At 39.6% G+C, this 24,710-nt stretch overlaps 1 protein-coding gene across 1 annotated transcript in view; it reads right to left on the minus strand.

Moving 5' to 3' along the window:
• Positions 1 to 24,710, minus strand: part of GAB3 (GRB2 associated binding protein 3) — a 93,468-nt gene that overhangs the window by 20,014 nt on the left and 48,744 nt on the right. The window contains exons 5-7 of the mRNA XM_018044627.1: positions 3,458 to 3,513; positions 2,747 to 2,966; positions 437 to 518 (exon numbers count right to left, since the gene is read on the minus strand). Coding sequence (XP_017900116.1) covers positions 437 to 518; positions 2,747 to 2,966; positions 3,458 to 3,513 — 358 coding nt within the window. The remainder of the gene's footprint in view (positions 1 to 436; positions 519 to 2,746; positions 2,967 to 3,457; positions 3,514 to 24,710) is intronic.

Genomic DNA, 24,710 nt, shown 5'->3' on the forward strand with positions numbered 1-24,710 from the left:
GCTCAGCAGGCCAGAGCTGCATCCACTGTAGCTGGAGCAAAACAATTCCCTCTCCCAACAAATGTGAATTGGAGATTGAAAAAGAACCCCTCTCTGTTGGTACTAGAATTGTAGCAGGTAAATACAGATCTACAGGATGGCTAATATAGGATGTGAGGATTGTGCAACAGAAAAAAAGAGTTCTTGAAAGAAAGAGGAATGAGTAAATGTGAAGAGAGAAGCACACATTAGAGACAGTTCCTAGCAGCACTCTCATTCTTGATTCCATTGTGCTGGGAGATTCAGTTACCGTTATACCTTGGTGACCTAAAAAACACTTCTGGTTCAAGATAATAAATCTTATTCCTCCCTTGTGTTAAGCTCTCTTTCACCACAGAGGTCTAACTAAGGCTGAAAGGGCCCCAGATGAGGCCCCTGGGAGCAGTCAAAGACTCACCAAGGCGCAGTGTGGGTCCTGGTGAGACATGTGTGTTCCCGGATTGTGGAGAGGTTTTTCAGGTCCAGGGTGGGTGGCCGTGCTACAAGATAACACAGAACATCCAACATAAGTTCTCAGGAGTTCAAGGCCAGAATCTGCAGACTGTAAAACTATGACAATTCCACTTACTAAGCACATCAAGCTCACATTTACTCACAAGCACTGCTAATGATGAGTGCCCATTTTGCTATCCTACTGTTTCCTGCCTCAGCAGAAGCAGAGGGCACAAGCACTGAGCCAGTGGTCACATCAGCAGCTGGGGTTACATCCCGTCACTACACATTTATTGAGAACTCATCATAAGTCAGGCCTGGTGCTGGGTGTCAGATGAAGGTCTCTGATCTCATGCCATTCTGTTGCCTGTCTCACCCTGACCCCTCTCATCACAGACAGAGGTGGTCACCCAAGTCCTAATCATCCCCCCCTCCAGGCCAGTCTACTTGGTCCTTCTGTGTAGAACAATCTTCCCCATCTCTCTGCCTGGTTATAGTCATCTTCAGATCTCAGCTCAACACCCCCTGCTCAGGAAGGCCTTCATGGGCTCTCACAAGTTCATGTGCTTACTGTTCATGGCACCCACTTGTCTGTGATGATCCAACATTCCTGAGTTGGGTCTAGACTGACTGCACTCTGGGAAGACGGGGTTTTTTTTCCTGGTTTGTTCACTGCAGTAGCCTTTGCTAAAGAAGGACCTGGTGCCTGACCCTCACTCCACCTCAGCAACCCACCTTGCTGAGTTGGTCATGCATATATTCCCCTATCACTGCCTTGACCAGCTTGTTTTTCTAGCTCTTTCCTCCACACCGGTAGATAGTGTTTAACTCCTTCCACATCACCAGTGGCGTTTCTGTTGTTCAGTCAGCTGTGCAGCCACGTGTGTCAGAATCACCCCCTCCCGGCCCAGGAGTTCACCTTCCCAGCCACCCAGTGAATCCCCAACCCTGTGTCCGTCCAAAATCTCTGCACCTTTCTCCATCACCAGGTCTTTCAGACTGGTGATGTCCAAAACGGTAGCCACTAGCTACATGTGACTCTTGATATTTAAGTGCATTGAAATTAAATCAAATCTTAAAATTCACTTCTTCAGTTGCACTAGCCACATTTCACACGTTTAACAGCCCCATTTTCTTCATTACAGAAACTTCTGCTGCACAGGATTGCTACAGAAAAGTAATCAAGCAAAACAATAATATATACCTCAAAGTTACAGGTGCCTGTGAAATGGTTTCTCACCAGAATGAATGGTTATTTCCTCCAAACCTGAGACAGGGCTTGTTCTCCTATTTAGTACCTATTGCATAATTATTCTTCCAGGTGGTTTTGACATATCTTTTCTCCCCCTCAACCTGGGGAACCCTGCTTGTTTCGTCATCTCTGTCTCTCCCTAGTGTTAGGCAAACACAGGGGAAATGGGATTTGACTCAAAGCGAAGAGGGTGGGGCTGAAGCAGAGCAGGCATAAGCAAGCTGCTTAGTTATAGCTCTGAGAGTGGCTAAGTGAAGTAGTAGTTTTTCCAAAGAGCAAAGATGGGTGGCGGTGGAGCTGATGGAGTGTCAGGAGTCATGGTCGTGGTACCAAGTATTTCCTCAGAATCACCCAGCCCTACTGGGCAGGGGACGGCAAGCAAGAATGAAGTTATCAAGTTACTCTGACCTACTTTTGCTCGAACTCTCTTCGCCTTCCTCCCTGCCTGTTCCTGCCACTCAGCAGATGGGAAGAACTTCCTGGAGCCCTGTGCCCACAGGAGCCACACTTCTCACCTCCACATCCTCCATGTTCCCCCTCCCTCCAAAGACACGTCTTCGGGCTGGGTACACACAGGGCACTGAACCATGGGGCCTGTGACCGGGTCTGCATTCAGGAATCAGTGTCAAAGGGCATTTTTGGCTGCCTTACATAACGGGGATGGTATGACTACATTTAAGTGCTGTTTAAACAAAGAGAGACCAAGGGGCTTCCATTTACACCCAACTCACTCGTTTCTGGGATTTTGTTAGGGAAGCAGCCAAAGATGAGCCAGCTGGAGTGGATTTGGCTTTGGAGACCACATTTGCCATGACTGCAAGTCTCCAGATTCCTGTTACCCTGATGATCTGGAGCAACAGTGCTCCTCAGCCCTTCCCACTGGATCCCAGCCACTTCTTTCTCCCAGGCCCCTAGGGTGGAGGGTTTCTGTAGTGCTTCCTTCGCAGAGAGGCTTAGGAGGGAAGCTTTTCCACACGGTTATCACACCTTGTCCCTCCCCCATCCCACACAGGAGTGGCTTACTCTTCCTCTGAGGCTTGAGATCTCTATTCACCGGGGGAGGCTCCAGGTCTACGGGGAGCTCGGGCAAGGGGCTGGAGATGCTCCCTGAGTTCATTGGAATGTAATCATCAGAGCTGTCATGGGGTCCGAGAGCAAAGGCGGCAGTCTGGGGACTCATGGGCACATAGCCGTCCTCAGTGCTGGTGGAACTTGGCGGGGACATTGGGAAGAACCTGCATGGCTGCAAGGGAATGAAAACCAGTTGGAAAGCACAGAATAGCATGGAAACTGCTTCCGGTGGGCAAACTTGGCTGCATGTGGGATTTCAGTTGCAAATTATCTAGGAATAACTCTGAACTTCCTTAGTAAAGTTAAACAAGCCTCTAACTCAAGCTCTGCCTCTGGACTTATCATGGGAGGTAGGTGATGACTCGCCTAGGACTCATGCTGGAAGACAGAAGTCAATGAAATTTATGCAAATACTTTAAGAATAATGGGATGACCTCAATAGCTACCTCAGATCTGAGATGTGTCCAGACCATTAGAACCAGTAAGGTCCTTACAGAGCACGAAGTCCAATAGTTCCCAGACAATTTCAAGCTTTAATGGGAGACTGGAAGGGTCCTTGGAGATTCAGAGTGGTGAATCTCAAAAGATATCAAGGGAACATATATAGGGTAGACTATATTTTTTAAAAATTAAGGCTTAAAGAAACTCAAGTACTAAACTTACCAAATTTAAACTTAGCCGTTTGTCTCGGTGTCTTAAAGATTGGCCTTCGACATCTGCTGCAAGAAACAAGCCAGGGTGGTGAAAAATGCAGGACACCAGTTGAAACTAAGCTCAGGGCCCTGTGCTCAGCTCCAGAGGGAGAGAGGCTTGCTACTCAGCCTAGCTGGACAGCCAGAACATTCCCCCACAGGTGGAAAGCAGACCAGATTTTGAAGAGGTTTCTGTATGATGCTTCAGTTCTGTGAATTGGGGGGAGTCATGGGAAGCAATTAAGAAATGCTTGCTGCATTTGTCACATGAATTTTCTGCACTTAGAAATGGCAGAAACAGAGCTGGAGGTTTGAGAAGAGGAGAGGAGGCATGAAATAGCCCCTGCAAAGAACAGAGGAATGGGGTGAACAAAGGAGCAATAGCCTTGCAGAGCATCAACACGAATTGGTGACCATGAATTTCTGCAGCCAGAGTCAGCGCTTCAGTACAGATCCAGAGAGAGAGAAGAGCTGGACGAATCTAAGATTAGACATTTCTGAGATGGATGTGACCCATATAGAGTGTGATGTAAAAATTCAGAATAACTGTTGAATTAAAATAGATATCCAGAAGGTAGCAAGATATATGTGTGCAGAGTCAAATGAGACTTACTTAGAGATGGAGTCAAAACCTAAGAGTAGAGGAGATAATCTAGAGGTTTTAAATGTTGAGAAAAGTTTAAGTATAAAATCCTGGAAACTTTGGGCTTCCCTGGTGGCTCAGAGGTAAAGAATCCAACTGCCAATGCAGGAAATATGGGTTCAATCCCTGATCCGGGAAGATCCCACATGCTGTGGGCAGCTAGAGTCTGTGTGCCAGTACTAGTGAGCCTGTGCTTTAGATCCTGGAAGCCACAACTGCCAAAGTTCAAGCATCTTAGAACCTGTGCTTCGCAACAATAGAAGCCACTACAATGATAAGCCAGCACACCCCAACTACAGAGTTGCCCCTGCTCAGTTCAACTAGAGAAGGTGCACAAAGCAACAAAGACTCAGCACAGCCATAAATAAATAAATTAATAAAAGTATGTTTAAAAAATCCTAGAGATTCTCACTATTCAAAGAGCAGGAAGATGAGGACTGGCTCATGTTGAGAGAGAGAGCAGTTGAAGAGTAAGGAGGAAAGCCAGGGGCTAGAACCACAAGAGCCCACAGGAGGAGATGGAGGCTGGTGGCAGTGAGCATCACTGGGAAGGGCCCTCAGCATGTGAGACTGGAGCAAACTGTCTCCCTAGAACCTAGAGATGTGAAAAGCCAAGCTTCCTCTGAGAAATTAACTGTAGTCAATATCATCTTCAGGCAAGAGAATAACTCCCAACTTAGAAAGATGTGATAGAGACTGGAAATTGATTAAGAATGTCTTTTACATATACACAGATATGTGTGTCTATCTATGTTTATATTTCTTGAAGGGGGAAGTTAAAAGATGCTCTGGAGTCACACTGGTTTTAAATCCCTAATCTGCCACATATTAGCTCTGTGACACTAGACAAGTTACTTTCTCTGTGTCTCAGTTTCCTAATCTGTAAAGTGAGACCAATAATAGAACCTATTTCACAGGACTTCTGGAAAGATTAGATGTGTTAGGGCATCCAGGGGACTTAGAACAGTGCTTGGAACACAAAGTATTTAATAAATCCTACCAATTATTATGGACATTGTTAATAAAGAATGTGGTGATCCAGTGGTTAGGATTCTGTGCTCCTGCTACAGGGGGTACAGGTTCTATCCCTGATCAGGGAACTAGATCCCACATGCCACAAAGAGTGCCCCCCCCCAAAAAAAAAATTTAAGAATGTGGGACTTGCATATGTGTACACAGTCCCTAACTTCCTCTCTATTACAAAATTCCTATTGAAATCATTAAATAACACAATTACAGAGAAACCTCTGCATCAGCATCAGCTAGTTTAAGGAATTTGTGATAGAGGAAAGATAAGATTCGAGAGTGGATGCACATTCCTATGAAACAGATATCTGTCACATTCACCCTTTTTCATATTATTCCATTGCCCCCACCTGCTCTACTAATCTCCTTGACCCTGTTCTACTTTTTCTCTTTCCAAAGTACTATCACCTTCTAATGAATCAAATAGTTTTTGTTTTACCCAGCCTTACTGAGAATGTGACTACATGTGTGTAAAAACACTGTGTCAATTAAAGGTGTACAATATGCTGATTTTTCATACATATATGGCAAAATGATTACCACCATAGCATTAGCTAACACCTCCATACCATTACACAACTACCATTTCGTTTTTTCTGCCAGTTTCATTGAGATGTAATTGACACATAGCACTGTGTAAGTTTTGGGCTTCCCTGCTGGCTCAGTGGTAAAGAACCCACCTGCCAATGTAGAGGATGTGTGTTCAATCCCTAGGTCAGGAAGATCCCCTGGAAAAGGAAATGGCAACTCACTCCAGTATTTTTCCTTGGAAATCCCATGGACAGAGGAGCCTGGCAGTCTACAGTCCATGGGGTTGCAAAGTGTCGGCCATGACTGAAGTGACAAGGCATAGCATTAATATTAGATATCAAAAGTTTATTTCCAACATTTTGCTTTAAAGTAAAGGGGAGAAATGGGTGGAAATGGGGGAAAATGAAATAACAATTGATTAATAATACTCAAGAAAGAAATTAAAGAAAAAGAGAAAACCATCTCAGAAATGAAGTCTAAGTTACAAAATTCCAAGGGAAGAAGATATTCAACTGAAAATGCAATAAATGGAATTGAAGAAAGGCCACAAAACAACTAAGAGAATAAAAAATAAAGTAAAAAAGAATCACCGAAAAAAGAGATTGAAATAGAAGATAGGCAATGAAGATACAATATATGTATTATTAGATTTCCCCCAAAGAAAAACAAAAGAATAGTATATTACTAATATTGAAATCATAATCCAAGAAAAGTTTCACAAATAAAGTAACACTTGAATCTACATATTGAAAGACCCATCAAGTAATTGGAATAAATAGTCAATTCTACCCAGAATGTAAAATTTATTAAAACAGCTGTATCAATCACAATGACAAAATGAAAACAAGTGAATTAAATACCGAGTTCAAAGCTAGAAAAGGAACAATAGAGAAAACCAAAAGAAATCATAAAGTAAAGATAAAAGCAAAAACTAATAAAGTACAGAGGAAGTGGATTTACTTTTTTAAAAATCAAAATCTTGGTTTCCTGGGGAAAAAATTTAACCTGAGGGAAACCCACTAGCCAATCTAATCAATAGAGGTGGCACAAATATACAAAATAAGAACTGATAAGGAGAAAGCAATCAGTGAAACAGAGGAGTTTTTTTAAAGAGATACTTCTGCATGCCTCTACACAAATAAACTTTAAAATCTAGATGAAATGGATGATTTCTAGAGAAATACACTACACCAAAATTGACACAAAAAGGAATAGAAATCTTACACATTTAAATTTCCATATAATAAAATAGACAAAGTTACCTCCCAAAGCTACCTCGCAAGACCACCCCCCAAAAGTGAAGTCATTCAGTCATGTCCAACTCTTTGTGACCCCATGAACTGTAGCCTGCCAGGCTCCTCTATCCATGGGATTCTCCAGGCAAGAATACTGGAGTGAATTGCCATTTCCTTCTCCAGGGGATCTTACCAACCCAGAGACTGAACCTGGGTCTCCTGCATTGCAGGCAGACTCTACCATATGAGCCAGGGTACCTTCCCAAAATCACCTCCCAAAGCTACCACCCAAAGTCACCTCCCAAAACTACCTCTCAAAACCACTGAGATCAGATGGTTCCAACAGACAATTTTACCAAACCTTCAAATACCAGGCAGTCTCAATGCTTCAAAAATTTGTGAGAGAGTTTAGAAAACTAAGGACTATTTCTAATTCTTTTTATGAAGCAAGTATAACTTTGGAAGCTAAACCTGATAAAGGTAAAATATATCAGAAAAGTATAAACTAATATCATTTATGATTATTAACACAAAAATTCTAACTAAAATATTAGCAAGCATCATGCCCTCTTTGAACCATTACTATAAAACTTCTCACTATCCTCGCCAAGTTGGGACACATTGTTTTGAGGGCATTAGCCCGCTCTGGACTCAGCCTAGCAAAGCAATAAAGCTACTTTTTTTTCACTTCACCACTACCCCCAAATATTAGAAAACAGAAGAAAGTGGTATTACTAGAATGGCTGAATGAGGAGTTCAGAGAAGCTATTCCCCCAAAAGCAATGATAAAACTGTACAAAATTATTTTTGTATGCAACTATTAGGGGACTTTGAAAATTTACCAAAAGCATACAACAAAACTATTGCATATTGTATTTGAAAGCTTTTATTGAAGAAAAAAAAAAAAACTACTGAACATCACATAAGAACAGTGAGAATTTGTGGCATTTTAGCTTGGGGTGCTCCCATACCCCTCAGCAGCTCACTCAGCAGTAGCTCTACCAGGGCAAGGCAAGTCATAAAAACTGGCAGCTTTTTTGCCAAAGGGGTCTCATTTGATTAGGATCAAAGCATATAAAAAACTCCATTCCTCTATGTACTATCAAAAGCATACCAACATTCACTTTATAGGGGTTCCAGAAGGAGAAAAGAGAGAGAAAAGAATTAAAAAATTGTATTTACAGAACTTATGGTTGAAAACTTTCTACATGGAAACAGACATCCAAGGACAGGAAGCACAGAGGGTCCCTAAAAAAAAAAATGAACCCAAACAGACTTATAAGACATGCCATAATTAAAATGGCAAAAGTTAAAGAATTCTGAAGAGTCATTTACAAGGAAATCCCCATAAGGCTATCAGCTGATTTCTCTGAAGAAACTTTTCAGGCCAGAAGAGAGTGGCATGATAGATTCAAAGGCTCAAAAGGGAAAAACCTGTGACCTAGGATAACCTACACAGCAAGATTACCATTTAGAATCAAAAGAGATATAAAGAGATTCTCAGACAAGCAAAAATGAAGAGTTCATCAATACTAAACCTACCCTAAAAGAAATGTTAGAAGATCTTCTCTAAGTAGAAAAGAAGGAAAAAGTATTTAAGAAAAGGAAAATCCCACTAGGAAAGCCAAATATATAGCAATAACTGAGGAAAACCACTTAAATAGCCAATACAAAGATTAAAATACAATAAATTATAAAACCAACTATAACTACAATAAAGAATTAAGGGACAGACATGAAGATGTAAAATATGACATCAAAAACAAAAAATGTGAGGGAGGAGAGTAAAAAATATAGATTTTTTAAGAGTTTGTTTGAACTTAAATGACTATCAGTTTCAAACAAGTAGATATAAGTAGATATAGGTCAACATATATGAAAACAATGGTAACCACAAACGAAAAAGCTACAATAGATACACAAAGACTAAAAAGAAAGGAACACAAACATGATACTGAAGAAAATAATCAAACCACAAGGGAAAACACAGAAAGAAGAAATGAACAGAGAATAATAATAACTATTATTAAAATAAAAATAAGGACATATCTATCAATAATTACTTTAAATGTCAATGGGCTAAATGCTAAAATCAAAAGACATAGTCTGGCTGATCAGATCAAAAACAAGATTCTTCAATATGTTGCCTACAAGAGACTCACATCAGGGCTAATGACAAATAGAAGCTGAATGTGAAGGGATCGAAAAAATATTTCATGCAAACAGAAATGACAAAAAACTGGAAGTAGCAATACTCATATCAGACAAAACAGACTTTATAACAAAAGACAAAGAAGGACACTATATAATGATAAAGAGATCAATAAGAAGAAGAGGATATTACACTTATTAACAAATATGCACTCAATACAGGAGCATCTAAATACATAAAGCAAATACTAACAAACTTAAAGGAAGAAATTGACAATAACAAAATAATATTAGGGGACTTATACACCCCACTGACATCAATGGACAGACCATCCAGACAGAAAATCAGTAAGGCAACAGTAGTCTTAAATGACACAATAGGCTGGTTGAACTTAATAGATATCTACAGGACATTCAGTCAAAAAACAGAATACATATTCTGTTCAAGTTCACAAGGCAAGAATATACAATGCAGAAAAGACAGTCGCTTCAACAGGTGATGCTCAGAAACCTGGACAGCTACATGTAAAATAATGAAACTAGAACACTTCCTAACACCATATACAAAAATAAACTCAAAATGGATTAAAGATCTAACTATAAGACCTGAAATCATAAAAGTCCTAGAAGAGAACACAGGCAGAACACTCTTTGACATGACTGTAGCAATATTTTTTGAATCTATCTCCACTTTATGGAAAATAGAAGGGGAAAAAAGTGGAAACAGTGACAGATTTTATTTTCTTGGGCTCCAAAATCACCATGGATGATGACTGCAGCCATGATGTTAAAAGACACTTGCTCCTTGGAAGGAAAGTTATGACAAGCCTAGACAGTGTGTTAAAAAGCAGACACATCACTTAGCCAAAAATGATCTGTATAGTCAAATCTATGGTTTTTCCAGTAGTCATGTATGGATGTGAGAGTTGGACCTTAAATAAGGCTGAGTGCCAAAGGATTGATGCTTTCAAGTTGTGGTGCTGCAGAAGACTCTTGAGAGTCCTTTGGATAGCAAGGAGATCAAACCAGTCAATCCTAAAGAAAATCAATCCTGAATATTCATTGGAAGGACTGAGGCTGAAGCTGAAGTTCCAATACTCTGGCCACCTGATGTGAAGAACTGACTCACTGGAAGAGACCCTGATGCTGGGAAAGATTGAAGGCAAAAGGAGAAGCAGTGGCAGAGGATGATATGGTTATATAGTGTCACTGACTCAATGAACATGACTTTGAACAAACCCCAGGAGATAGTGGAGGGCAGGGGAGCCTGGCATGCTTCAGTCCATAGGGTCACATAGTCAAACACGATTTAGAAACTGAACAACAACAATAAGCAAACAAAAGAAATAAAGCAAAACAAACAACTGGGACCTGATTACACTTAAAAGCTTTTGGACAGCAAAGGACACCACCAACAAAACAAAAAACCAACCTATGTAAATGAGAGAAAATATTTGCAAATGATATGACCAACAAGATTTTAATATTCAAAATACATAAACAGCTCATAAAACTCAATATCAAAACAAACAAACAAACAAAGTACATGATTTGAAAATGGGCAAGAGAGAGGAACTGTGACTCCTGAGGCATGCCGGATGCAGAGAAACTGAAGATGTAGTTGACCAGATTTTGGAAATAACTACAACAGGAGGTCTGAAAAACAAAGAGGTCATTTTCATCTCATCAGGCCTAGATGAAGAGATCAAGCCCTGAGCCTTTGGAGTGGGAGTAATGACTCCAAGACCCTAGACTACCAGAGAATTAACCCAAGGAAGTATCAAATAGTGAGAACTCACACAAAGGAAACCACTTCAATACAAGACCTGGCATCACCCAATCACCAGTAGCACCCTGTGCAGGACGCCTCATCTAAACAATAAACAAAACAAACACAAACTCAGTCATCAGCAGACAAGATTACTATCTCACTCAGCCTTGCCCATCAGAGGAAAAAAAAAGAGACTCAGCACAAATCTCACCCTATATGAAGTTTACACAAACCACTGGACCAACCTTAGGAGGGCAGAAACCAAAAGGAAGAAAGAATTCAACCTTTAAGCCTGGGAAAAGGAGACCTCAAACATAATAAGTTAAAAAAAATAATGAATAAGGCAGAGAAATACTACATAAATGAAGAAACAAACTAGAAATAGAGAAGTCCAAATAAATGAAGAGGAAATAGGCAAACTACCTGAAAAAAAATTCAGAATAATGATAGTAAAGATGATCAAAAACCTTGAAAACAAACTGGAGAGAATGCAAGAATCAACTAACAAAGACCTAGAAGAATGAAAGAATGAACATACAAAAACAACACAATTACTGAAATTAAAAATACTCTAGAAGGAATCAATAGCAGAATATCTGAAACAGAAGTGAGCTGGAAGTTAAAATGGTGGAAATAATTTCTGAAGAGTAGAATAAAGTAAAAAGAATGAAAAGAACTGAGGCTACTCTCAGAGACCTCTGGGACAGTATCAAATGCACGAACATTTGAATTAGAGGGATTCCAGAAGAAGAAGAGAAAAAGAAAGGATATGAGAAAATTTTTGAAGAGATTATAGTTGAAAATTTCCCCAACATGGAAAAGGAAATAGTCAACCAAATCTAAGAGGTGCAAAGAGTCCCATACAGGATAAACCCAAGGAGAAACACACCAAGACACATACTAATAAAACTAACAAAGACTACACACAAAGAAAGAATATTAAAAGCAGCAAGGGAAAAGCAACAAGTAACATACAAGGGAACCCCATACATTTAACAGCTTATCTTTCAGCAGGAACTCTGCAGGTCAGAAGGGAATGGCAGGATATATTTAAAGTACTGAAAGGGAAAAATCTACAACCAAGATTACTGTACTCAGCAAGGATCTCATTCAAAATTGATGGAGAAATAAAAAGCTTTTCAGACAAGCAAAAGTTAAGAGAATTCAGTACCACCAAATCAGCTTTACAACAAATGCTAAGAAATACAAGAAAAAGATCTAAAAAATCCACCCCAAACAATTAAAAAAATGGCAATAGGAACATATATATCAACAATTACTTTAAATGTAAATGGATTAAACGCTCCAACCAGAAAGACACAGACTGGCTGAACAGATACAAAAACAAGACCCATATATATATTGTCTACAAGAAACCCACTTCAGACCAAAAGGCACATATAGACTGAAAGTGAGAGGATGGAAAGATATATTCCATGCAAATGGGAACCAAAAGAAAGCAGGAGTAGCAAACAAAATAGACCTTAAAATATCAGACAACATAGACCTTAAAATAAAGACGATTACAAGAAATAAGGAAGGACACTACATAATGATGAAGGGATCAATCCAAGAGGAAGACATAACAATTGTAAATATCTATGCACCCAACATAGGAGCACCTCAATACATAAGACAAACACTAACAGACATAAAATGAGAAATTGACAGTAACACAATAATAGGAAACCTTAACACCCCACTCACACCAATGGACAGTTCATCAAAACAAAAAATTAAGAAGGAAACATGTCTTAAATCATACATTAGATGAGATGGACCTCATTGATATCTTCAGGACATTCCATCCAAATGCAGAATACACTTTCTTCTCAAATGCACATGGAACATTCTCCAGGATAGATCACATCTTGGGTCACAAATCAAACTTCAGTAAATTTAAGAAAACTGAAATCATATCAAGCCTCTTCTCAGACCACAATGCTATGGGACTACATATCAATTACAAGAAGAAAAAAAAAACTGTACGAAATGCAAGCATATGGAGGTTAAACAATATGTTTCTAAATAACAAACAGGTTACAGAAGAAATCAAAAGGGAAATCAAAGAATTTCTAGAAAAAAATGACAATGAAAACATGACAACTCAAAACCTATGGGATGCAGCAAAAGCAGTTCTGAGAGGGAAGTTTATAGCAACACAATCCTACCTCGAGAAACAAGAAAAACATCGAATAGACAACCCAAATTTATACCTAAAACAACTGGAAAAAAGAAAAAAAAGCCTCAAAATCAGTAGAAGGAAAGAAATCATAAAGATCCAAGCAGAAATAAATGAAAAAGAAATGAAACAAACAATAGTAACAATTAATACAACTAAAAGCTGTCTTCAAGAAGATGTTTATCTTTGTTTAAATTGACAAACCTTTAGCCATACTCATCAAGAAAAAAGGAGAGAAGAATCAAATCAACAAAATTAGAAATGCAAAAGGAGAGGTTACAACAGACAATGCAGAAATACAGGGGATTATAAGAGACTATTATGAACAATAAAATGCAATACTATGGCAACAAAATGAATAACCTGGAAGAAATGGACAGATTCTTAGAAAAGTTCAATCTAACAAGACTGAACCAGGAAGATATAGAAATTATGAACAACCCAAATACAAGCACAGGAAGTGAAGCTGTGATCAAAATCTACAAAAAACAAAATCCCAGGATCAGATGGTTTCATAGGAGAATTCTATCAAACATTTAGAGAAGAGCTAATACCTATCCTTCTCAAAACCTTTCAAAAACTTCCAGAGGAAGGAACACTTCCAAACTCATTCTACAAGGCCACCATCACCCTGATACCAAAACTAGACAAAGATAACACAAAAAAAGAAAGCTACAGGCCAAAATCACTGATGAACATAAATGCAAAAATCCTCAACAAAATTTCAGCAAACAGAATTCAGCAACACATTGAAAAGGTCATACACCATGATCAAGTTGGATTTATTCCAGGGATGCAAGGATTCTTCAATATATGCAAATCAAACAATGTGATATACCATATTAACGAATTGAAAGATAAAAACCATACGATAATTTCATTAGATGCACAAAAAGCCTTTGACAAAATTCAGCATACATTTATGATTCAGTTCAGTTCAGTTCAGTTCAATCGCTCAGTCGTGTCTGACTCTGTGTGACCCCATGAATCGCAGCACGCAGGGCCTCCCTCTACCAACTCCCGGAATTCACCCAAACACATGTCCATCAAGTCGGTGATGCCATCCAGCCATCTCATCCTCTGTTGTCCCCTTCTCCTCCTGCCCCCAATCCCTCCCAGCATCAGGGTCTTTTCCAATGAGTCAACTCTTCACATCAGGTGGCCAAAGTACTGGAGCTTCAGCTTCAGCATCAGTCCTTCCAAAGAACACCCACAGCTGATCTCCTTTAGAGTGGACTGGTTGGATCTCCTTGCAGTCCAAGGGACTCTCAAGAGTCTTCTCCAACACCACAGTTCAAAAGCATCAATTCTTCGGAGCTCAGCTTTCTTCACAGTCCAACTCTCATATCCATACATGACCACTGGAAAAATCATAGCCTTCACTAGACGGACATTTGTTGGCAAAGTAATGTCTCTGCTTTTGAATATGCTATTTAGGTTGGTCATAACTTTTCTTCCAAGGAGTAAGCATCTTTTAATTTCATGGCTGCAATCACCATCTGCAGTGATTTTGGAGCCCCAAAAAATAAAGTCTGACACTGTTTCTACTGTTTCCCCATCTATTTCCCATGAAGTGATGAGACCAGATGCCATGATCTTAGTTTTCTGAATGTTGAGCTTTAGGCCAACGTTTTCACTCTCCTCTTTCACTTTCATCAAGAGGCTTTTTAGTTCCTCTTCACTTTCTGCCATAAGGGTGGTATCATCTGCATATCTCAGGTTATTGATATTTCTCCTAGCAATCTTGATTCCAGCTTGTGCTTCTTCCAGCCCAGCGTTTCTCATGATGTAGTCTGCATATAAGTTAAATAAGCAAGGTGACAGTATACAGCCTTGACGTACTCCTTTTCCTATTTGGAACTAGTCTGTTGGCCCATGTCCAGTTCTAACTGTTGCTTCCTGACGTGCATATAGGTTTTTCAAGAGGCAGGTCAAGTGGTCTGGTATTCCCATCTCTTCCAGAATCTTCCATAGTTTATTGTGATCCACACAAAGGCTTCGGCATAGTCAATAAAGCAGAAATAGATGTTTTCCTAGAACTCTCTTGATTTTTCAATGATCCAGCAGGTGTTGGCAATTTGATCTCTGGTTCCTCTGCCTTTTCTAAAACCAGCTTGAACATCTGGATGTTCACGGTTAACGTATTGCTGAAGCCTGGCTTGGAGAATTTTGAGCACTACTTTACTAGTGTGTGAGACGAGTGCAATTGTGCAGTAGTTTGAGCATTCTTTTTTAGGACTTCCCTGGTGGCTCAGATGGTAAAGCGTCTGCCTACAATGTGGGAGACCCAGGTTCAATTCCTGGGTTGGGAAGATGTACTGGAGAACGAAATGGCAACCTACTCCAGTATTCTTGCCTAGAGAATCCCATGGATGGTGGAACCTGGTAGGCTACAGTCCATGGGTCGCAAAGAGTCAGACATGACTGAGCAACTTCACTTGAGAATTCTTTGGCATTGCCTTCTTTGAGATAGGAACAAAAACTGACATTTTCTGGTCCTGTGGCCACTGCTGAGTCTTCCAAATTTGCTGGCATATTGAGTGCAGCACTTTCACAGTATATCTTTCAGGATTTGAAATAGCTAAACTGGAATTCCATCACCTCCATTAGCTTTGTTTGTAGTGATTGCTTTCCATGGCCCACTTGACTTCATATTCCAGGATGTCTGGCTCTAGGTGAGTGATCACACCATCGTCATTAGCTGGGTCGTGAAGCTCTTTTTTGTACAGTTCTCCTGTGTATTCTTGCCACCTCTTCTTAATATCTTCTATTTCTGTTAGGTCCATACCATTTCTGTCCTTTATCGATCCCATCTTTGCATGAAATGTTCCCTTGGTATCTCTAATTTTCTTGAAGAGATCTCTAGTCTTTCCCATTCTGGTTCCCCCCCCCCCATTTCTTTGCATTGATCGCTGAGGAAGGCTTTATCTCTCCTTGCTATTCTTTGAAACTCTGCATTCAGATGCTTATATCTTTCCTTTTCTCCTTTGTTTTTCACTTCTGTTCTTTTCATAGCTATTTGTAAGGCCTCCCCAGACAGCAATTGTGCTTTTTGCCATTTCTTTTCCATGGGGATGGTCTTGATCCCTGTCTCCTGTACAATGTCACGAACCTCCGTCCATAGTTCATCAGACACTCTGTCCATCAGATCTAGGCCCTTAAATCTATTTCTCACTTCCACTGTAGAATCATAAGGGATTTGATTTATGTCATACCTGAATGGTCTAGTGGTTTTCCTTACTTTCAATTTAAGTCTGAATTTGGCAATAAGGAGTTTATGATCTGAGCCACAGTCAGCTCCTGGTCTTGTTTTTGATGACTATATAGCACTTCTCTATCTTTGGCTGAAAAGAATATAATCAATCTGATTTTGGTGTTGACCATCTGGTGATGTCCATGTGTAGAGTCTTCTCTTGTGTTGTTGGAAGAGGGTGTTTGCTATGACCAGTGTGTTCTCTTGGCAAAACTCTAGTAGCCTTTGCCCTGCTTCATTCTGCATTCCAAGGCTAAATTTGCCTGTTACTCCAGGTGTTTCTTGACTTCCTACTTTTGCATTCCAGTCCCCTATAATGAAAAGAACATCTTTTTTGGGTGTTAGTTCTAAAAGGTCTTGTAGGTCTTCATAGAACCGTTCAATGTCAGCTTCTTCAGCATTACTGGTTGGGGCATAGGCTTAGATTACTGAATGGTTTGCCTTGGAAACAAACAGAGATCATTCTGTCGTTTTTGAGACTGCATCCAAGTACTGCATTTCGGACTCTTCTGTTGACCATGATGGCTACTCCATTTCTTCTGAGGGATTCCTGCCCACAGTAGTAGATATAATGGTCATCTGAGTTTAATTCACCCATCCAGTCCATTTTAGTTCGCTGATTCCTAGAATGTTGACGTTCACTCATGCCATCTCCTGTTTGACCACTTCCAATTTGCCTTGACTCATGGACCTAACACTCCAGATTCCTATGCAATATTGTTCTTTACAGCATCAGACATTGCTTCTATCACCAGTCACATCCACAACTGGGTATTGTTTTTGGTTTGGCTCCATCCCTTCATTCTTTCTGGAGTTATTTCTCCACTGATCTCCAGTAGCATATTGGGCACCTACCAACCTGGGGAGTTCCTCTTTCAGTATCCTATCATTTTGCCTTTTCCTACTGTTCATGAGGTTCTCAAGGCAAGAATACTGAAGTGGTTTGCCATTCCCTTCTCCAGCGGGCCACATTCTGTCAGACCTCTCCACCATAACCCACCCATTCTGGGTGGCCCCACAGGGCATGGCTTAGTTTCATTGAGTTAGACAAGGCTGTGGTCCGTGTGATCAGATTGGCTAGTTTTCTGTGATTATAGTTTCAGTGTGTCTGCCCTCTGATGCCCTCTTGCAATACCTACCATCTTATTTACAGCCCATGGGGTTGCAAAGAGTCAGACATGACTGAGCGACTTCACTTTCAATTTCATTTCTTCTAGGCTGTCCATTTATGATTAAAACTCTTCAAAAAGTGGGCATAGAAGGAACCTACCTCAACACAGTAAAGGCCATATATGATAAGCCTACAGCAAACATTATTCTCAATGGTGAAAAACTGAAAGCATTCGTCCTAAGATCATGAACAAGACAAGGGTGTCCATTTTCACCACTATTATTCAACATAGTTCTGGAAGTCTTAGCTACAGCAATCAGAGAAGAAAAAGAAATAAAAGGAATCCAGATTGGAAAAGAAGAAGTAAAGCTCTCACTGTTTGCTGATGACATGATATTGTACATAGAAAACCCTAAAGATAGTATCAGAAAATTACTAGAGCTAATCAGTGAATTTAGCAAACTAGCAGGATACAAAATCAATACACAGAAATCACTTGCATTTTATATACTAACAATTAAAAATCAGAAAGTGAAATTAAGGAATCAATCCCATTCCCCATTGCAACAAAAAGAATTAAATATCTAGGAATAAACCTATCTCATGAGACAAAAGAAATGCACACAGAAAATTATAAGGCACTAATGAAAGAAATAAAAGACAACATAAACAGATGGAGAGATAGTCCATGATTTGGGTAGGAAGAATCAATATCATGAAAATGGCTATACTACCAAATACAGTCTACAGATTCAACTCGGTCCCTATCAAATTACAAATGACATTTTCACAGAACTAGAACAAAAAATTTCACAATTCATATGGAAACACAAAAGACCCCAAATAGCCAGAGCAGTCTTGAGAAAGAAGAATGGAGCTGGAGGAATCAACCTTCCTGACTTCAGATTATACTACAAAGGTACAGTCATCAAGACAGTATGTTACTGGCACAAAAACAGAAATATAGACCAATGGAACAAGACAGAAAGCCCATAAATAAACCCATGCACCTATAGGTACCTTATTTTTGACAAAGGAGGCAAGAATATACAATGGGACAAAGCCAGCCTCTTCAAAAAATGGTCCTGGGAAAACTGGATAGCTACATGTAAAAGAATGAAATTAGAACTCTTCCTAACACCATACACAAATTTAAACTCAAAATGGATTAAAGACCTAAATGGAAGACCAGAAACTATAAAATTCTTAGAGGACAACATGGGTAGAACACTCGATGACATAAATCAGAGCAATATTCTCAATGATCCACCTCCTAGAGTCATGGAAATAAAAACAAAAGTGAACAAGTGGGACCTGATTAATCTTAAAAGCTTTTGCAAAGCAGAGGAAACACTAAGCAAAGTGAAAAGACAACTCTCAGAATAGGAGAAAATAATAGCAAGTGAACTGACAAAGGATTAATTTCCAAAATATACAAGCAGCTCATACAACTCAATACCAGAAAAACAAACAACCTAGTCAAAAAAATGAGAAAAAGACCTAAACAGACATTTCTCCAAGAAGACATACAGATGGCTAACAAACACATGAAAAGATGTTCAACATTGCTCATTAATAGAGAAATGCAAATCAAAACTACAACTACCTCATACCAGTCAGCATGGCCATCATGAAAAAGTCTGCAAACAATAAATGTTGGAGAGGGTGTGGAGAAAAGGAAACACTCTTGCACTGTTGGTGGGAATGGAAGACGGTATGGAGATTCCTTTAAAAACTAGGAATAAAACCACCATATGACCCAGCAATCCCACTCTTAGGCATATACCCTGAGGAAACCAAAACTGAAAAAGACACATGTATCCCATTGTTCATTGCAGCACTATTTACAATACCTAGAGCATGGAAGGAACCGAGATATCCATCAACAGATGAATGGATAAAGAATGGAATATTACACAACCATAAAAAGGAACACATATGAGTCAGTTCTTATGAGGTGTATGAACCTAGAGCCTATTATACAGAGTGAAGTAAGTCAGAAAGAGAAAGATAAATATCATATTCTAACACATATATACGGAATCTAGAAAAATGGTACTGAAGAATTCATTTACAGGGCAGCAATGGGGAAACAGAAAGACAATAGACTTATGGACATGGGGAGAGGGGAGGAGAGGATGAGATTATGGAAAGAGTAACATGGAAACTTACATTACCATATGCAAAATAGATAGCCAATGGGAATTTGCTGTATGGCTCAGGAAACTCAAAGGCTCTGTATAAATCTAGAGGGGTGGGATGGGGAGGGAGATGGGAGGGAGGTTCAAATAGGAGGGGATATATGTATACCTATGGCTTATTCATGTTGAGGTTTGACAGAAAACATCAAAATTCTGTAAAACAATTGTCCTTCAATTAAAAAATAAATTGATTTTTTAAAATTGGGAGGAAAATGAATGGACATTTTTACAAAAAAAAATCATAAGATAGCCAACAGGAACAAGAAAAGATGTTCAATATCAGTAATTATTAGAGAAATCCAAATCAAAACTACAAGGAGATATCACCTCACACGTGTGAGAATGGCTATCATCAAAAAGACAACAAATAACAAGTGTTGGTGAGGATGTGGAAAAAAGGGAACCCTTGTACAACTGCTGGTGGGAACGTAAGCTGGTGTAGTCACCATGGAAATATATGAAGGTTCCTCAAAAAACTTAAAATAGAGCTACCATGTGATCCAGAAATTCCATTCCTGAGCATTTATCAGGAAAAAAAAAAGAAAACTCTAATTCAAAAAGACACATGCACTCCAATGTTCATAGTAGCACTATTCACAATAGCCAAGACAGGGAAGCAACTTAAGTGTCCATCAACAGATGAATGGATAAAGAAGATGTGACACATATATACAGTGAAACATTGTTGTTTTTCAGTCACTAAGTTGTCTCCAACTCTTTTTACCCAGTTCCCAACTCAAAACATAAAAGACAGTGCATCACTCAAGGAGAGAAAAAATGTGTACAGAAACTATGGTGTAAAATACAGAAGATACTATGATAAAGGGTCAGACACAACTGAGCGACTAAACAACAAAAACAATCTGTAAAAATACTGAATTATTGTGTTATACACTTGAAAGGGAAACTAATATAATATTATAAATAATCAACTATACTTCAAAAAGAAATTGGCCAGTGAAGTTCTTCATGTTAACAGGATAAAGGAGAAAAATCACATGGTCATAAAATGTTTCAACAATTTCAATACTCCTTGATGATTAAAAAAAATAACATTTAGCAAGGTAGGAATATCAGAGAATGTACTTAATCTCATGAACAGTATCTACAAAAGTTTCCTGCAAACCACATTACAACAGTGAAACACTGAAGTTTTCCAGGTGAAACCAGGAATATGACAAGGATCCCAGTTATTAACAGTACTATTCAAAGATATCCTGGCCTTCCTAGGCCAAGCAGTGACATGAAAAAAGAAAATGAAATATACAGATATTAGAAAAAAACAGTTTTTAGTATTTGCATGTTATATGATTATATACAAAGAAAATGTAAATAAATATACATTTAGAAAAGATAGGGGACTTCCCTGGTGGCCCAGTGGCTAAGACTCCCAATGCAGGGTGCCTGGGTTTAGATCCCAGTAGGGGAGCCAGATACGACATGCCACAACTAAGACCTAGCACTTCCAAATAAATAAATAGTAAAAAAAGAAAGAAAGAAAGAAAGAAAAGGTAGGTATAAAAATCAAAATGAAAAGCTAATTTATTTTTACGCAATAGTAAAAAATTTTTAAAGTAAAATACCATTGACAATAACATAAAAAAATAACAAATACATGGGAATATATTAATGAGATATGCAAGACTTCACCAAAAGACATAAAAAATTATAGACACAAAATAATAAGGAGAATTCCCTGGTGGCTCAGTGGTTAGGACTCTGTGATTTCACTGCTCGGGATGCAAGTTCAATCCCTGATCAGGGAACTAAGATCCGGGGAACAAGCCTGTGAGATGAGGCCAAAAATAGGTAGTAGTGGGAAACGTGGAATGGGGAGAAAAAGAACTGAATGAAGGCAGTCAAAAAGTACAGAATTCCAGTTGTAAGATAAATACATATTTGGGAGGTAATGCATGACAAGATAAATAGAAATAACAGTGCTGCATGTTATATATGACAGTTGTTACAAGAGTAAATCCTAAGAGTTCTCATCAGAGGGACGATTTACTTCTTTTTTTGTAATGTTATATCTATGAGATGATAGATGCTCACAAAACTTGTGGTCATCATTTCATGATGTATATAAGTCAAATCATGCTGTGTTCCTTAAACTTACACAGTGCTGTATGCCAATTACATCTCAATAAAAGCAGAAGAAAAATAAAAGAAAGATAAAGGATATAGGCAAAGCAGATCACCGTGGGCCTTGCACACTATGGTAAGAAATTTAGGTTTTATTCCTAGTGTACAAAGAAGTCATTAGGTTGGTTTTTTAGCAAGGAACTGACTATCTGATTTACATTTTTTAAGAGATCACTTGACTGCAGTGTGGAAAACAGATTAGAGGCAGATAAGCATAGTGGTGGTATGATATCAGGATAATGAGTTGCATTACAGTAAATTTTTTCAGATTTCATTTATGCTTTAAAAAGATGTAGTATGTACTTCTGTATTGTTTAACTTTTTCAGAGTACAGTAAGAATTCATGCACTTTGACAATAAAAAAAATTAATAGAAATTTAAACTGAGGAATGTGTTTTGTTTAAGAGGTTGCTGATTAATCACTTGAAATTGAAAACTTTAAGGAACAGAAACGCTATAGACATGTCATATTTTATAATTAAGCAGAAAAGTCAGTCAGGAAGCAAAACTTAATAACTGTTAAACCTGGCGCATGAGATAAGAAAGCCTTCTTAAGTGATCAAGGCAAAGAAATAGAGGAAAAAACAGAATGGAAAGGCTAGCGATCTCAAGAAAATTAGAGATACCAAGAGAACATTTCATGCAAAGATGAGCACAATAAAGAACAGAAACGGTATGGACCTAACAGAAGCAGAAGATATTAAGAAGAGGTGGCAAGAATACACACAAGAACTACACCAAAAAGATCTTCATGACCCAGATAACCACGATGATGTGATCACAAACCTAGAACCAGACATCCTGGAGTGCAAAGTCAAGTGGGTCTTAGGAAGCATCACTACGAACAAAGCTAGTGGAGGTGATGGGATTCCAGGTAAGCTATTTCCAATCCTAAAATATGATGCTGTGAAAGTGCTGCACTCAATATGCCAGCAAATTTAGAAAACTCAGCAGTGGCCACAGGCCTGGAAAAGCTCAGTTTTCATTCCAATCACAAAGAAAGGCAATGCAAAAGAATGTTCAAACTAATGCACAATTGCACTCATCTCGCACACTAGTAAAGTAATGCTAAAAATTCTCCAAGCCAGCCTTCAACAGTATGTGAACTGAGAACTTCCAGATGAACAAGCTGGATTTAGAAAAGGCAGAGGAACCAATTTTGCAATTCCAGAAAAACATCTACTTCTGCTTCACTGACTACGCTAAAGCCTTTGAGTGTGTAGATCACAACAAACTGTGGAAAATTCTTCAAGAAATGAGAATACCAGATCACCTGACCTGCCTCTTGAGAAATCTGTATGTAGGTCAAGAAGCAACAGTTACGGACTTCCAAGGTGGTCCAGTGGCTAAGACTCCATGCTCCAAAGGCAGTGGGGCATGGGTTCAATTCCTGGTCAGGAAACTAGATCCCACATGCCACAAGTAAGAGTTTGTATGCCACAACTAAGACCTGGCACAACCAAATAAATAAATATTAAAAAAAAATTTTTTTAAGACAGGTGGCAGAGGAATAGGACAGGGAGACCAACTTCTCCCCCATAAATTCATCAAAAGAACATTTGAACGCTGAGTAAATTTCACAAAACAACTTCTGAATGCTGGCAGAGGACATCAGGAACCCAGAAAAGCAGCCCATTGTCTTCGAAAGGAGGTAGGAAAAAAATATAAAAGATACAAAGAGAGACAAAAGAGGTAGGGATGGAGATCCGTCCTGGGAAGGGAGTCTTAAAAAAGAGAGAAGTTTTCAAACACCAGGAAACACTCTCACTGGCGAGTCTGTGGTGAGCCTTGGAAACATAGAGGGCAACATAACTGGGAGGAAAAATAAATAAATAATTAAAACCCACAGATTTACATGCCCAACGGTAACTCCCTGTGGTGAAGCAGCGCAGAGGCCTGCATCCACCACTAGCAAGCAGGGGCTGGGCAGGGAGGCATGGGCTGCATTGCTTAGGCTAAGGACCGGCCCTGAATGCCCCAAGAGCAATCTGAGGGAACTAACTTGAGATAGAAAACCAGATTGTGGGATAGCTACCCTGCAAAAAGCCCTAACCTAAGACACCACCAGGCCCTCTCACAGAACAAAGGACTGAGCAGAGCCAGCCAGCTGCAGACTGGCCCATCCCCCTCCAGAGACAGGCAGGCGAGGGCAGCCAGAGCCGGAAGGGGGCAATTGCGGCCCCAGAGAGGCATTATCTACCAAACTGCAAGCAGGCTTGTTGCTAACCAAGACTTCTTGGGATTCTGGACAGTCAACATCCGCCTGAGAAGGTGTGCCAGTTGTACACCCAGAAAACTGAGCGGCAGGGATGGGGGAGGTGATGAGTCACAGAGACCGCGCTCACCAAACACCTGGTCACCTGAGCTGCTCGGACCTGGGAAGGGCACAAAACGCAGGCACAAAATGCAGGCCCAACCGAGTCTGCACCTCTGAGGAGTACCCGAGTACCTGAACCTAAGTGGCTTAGACCTCGGAAGTGCATATAACCCAGGGCCAGCCTCAGACAGTTCCTGGCAGAGCAACCTAGAGCCTAAGCAGTGTAGACAGGGAAAGCATACACACCATGAGTGGGGGCAAACCCAGTGTGGCTGAGACACTGTGAGCACATGCCAGTGTTATTTGTTTGAAGTGTTCCTCCCTCCCCACAGCATGACTGAACAAGTGAGCCTAAAGAAGTGTCCACCACCACCACCTTGTGTCAGGGAGGAAATTAGACACTGAAGAGGCTGGCAAACAGAAGAAGCTAAAAAGAGGGAACTGCCTTGGAAGTGACAGATGCAATAGATTAAAACCCTGTAGTTAGTATCGACTACATACGAAGGGGCCTATAGATCTTGAGAAGTATAAGCTGGATCAAGGAAATACCTGAAAATGAACTGACACCACACTATCCACAACAACACCAAAGAAAGTCCTAGATATATCTTGACTATTATCATTCTTTAATTTTTATTTAATTTTTGAGTCCTCTATTACT

Source organism: Capra hircus, unplaced genomic scaffold, assembly GCF_001704415.2.
Source record: "Capra hircus breed San Clemente unplaced genomic scaffold, ASM170441v1, whole genome shotgun sequence".
In the NCBI taxonomy this organism is placed as follows: Eukaryota; Metazoa; Chordata; class Mammalia; order Artiodactyla; family Bovidae; genus Capra; species Capra hircus.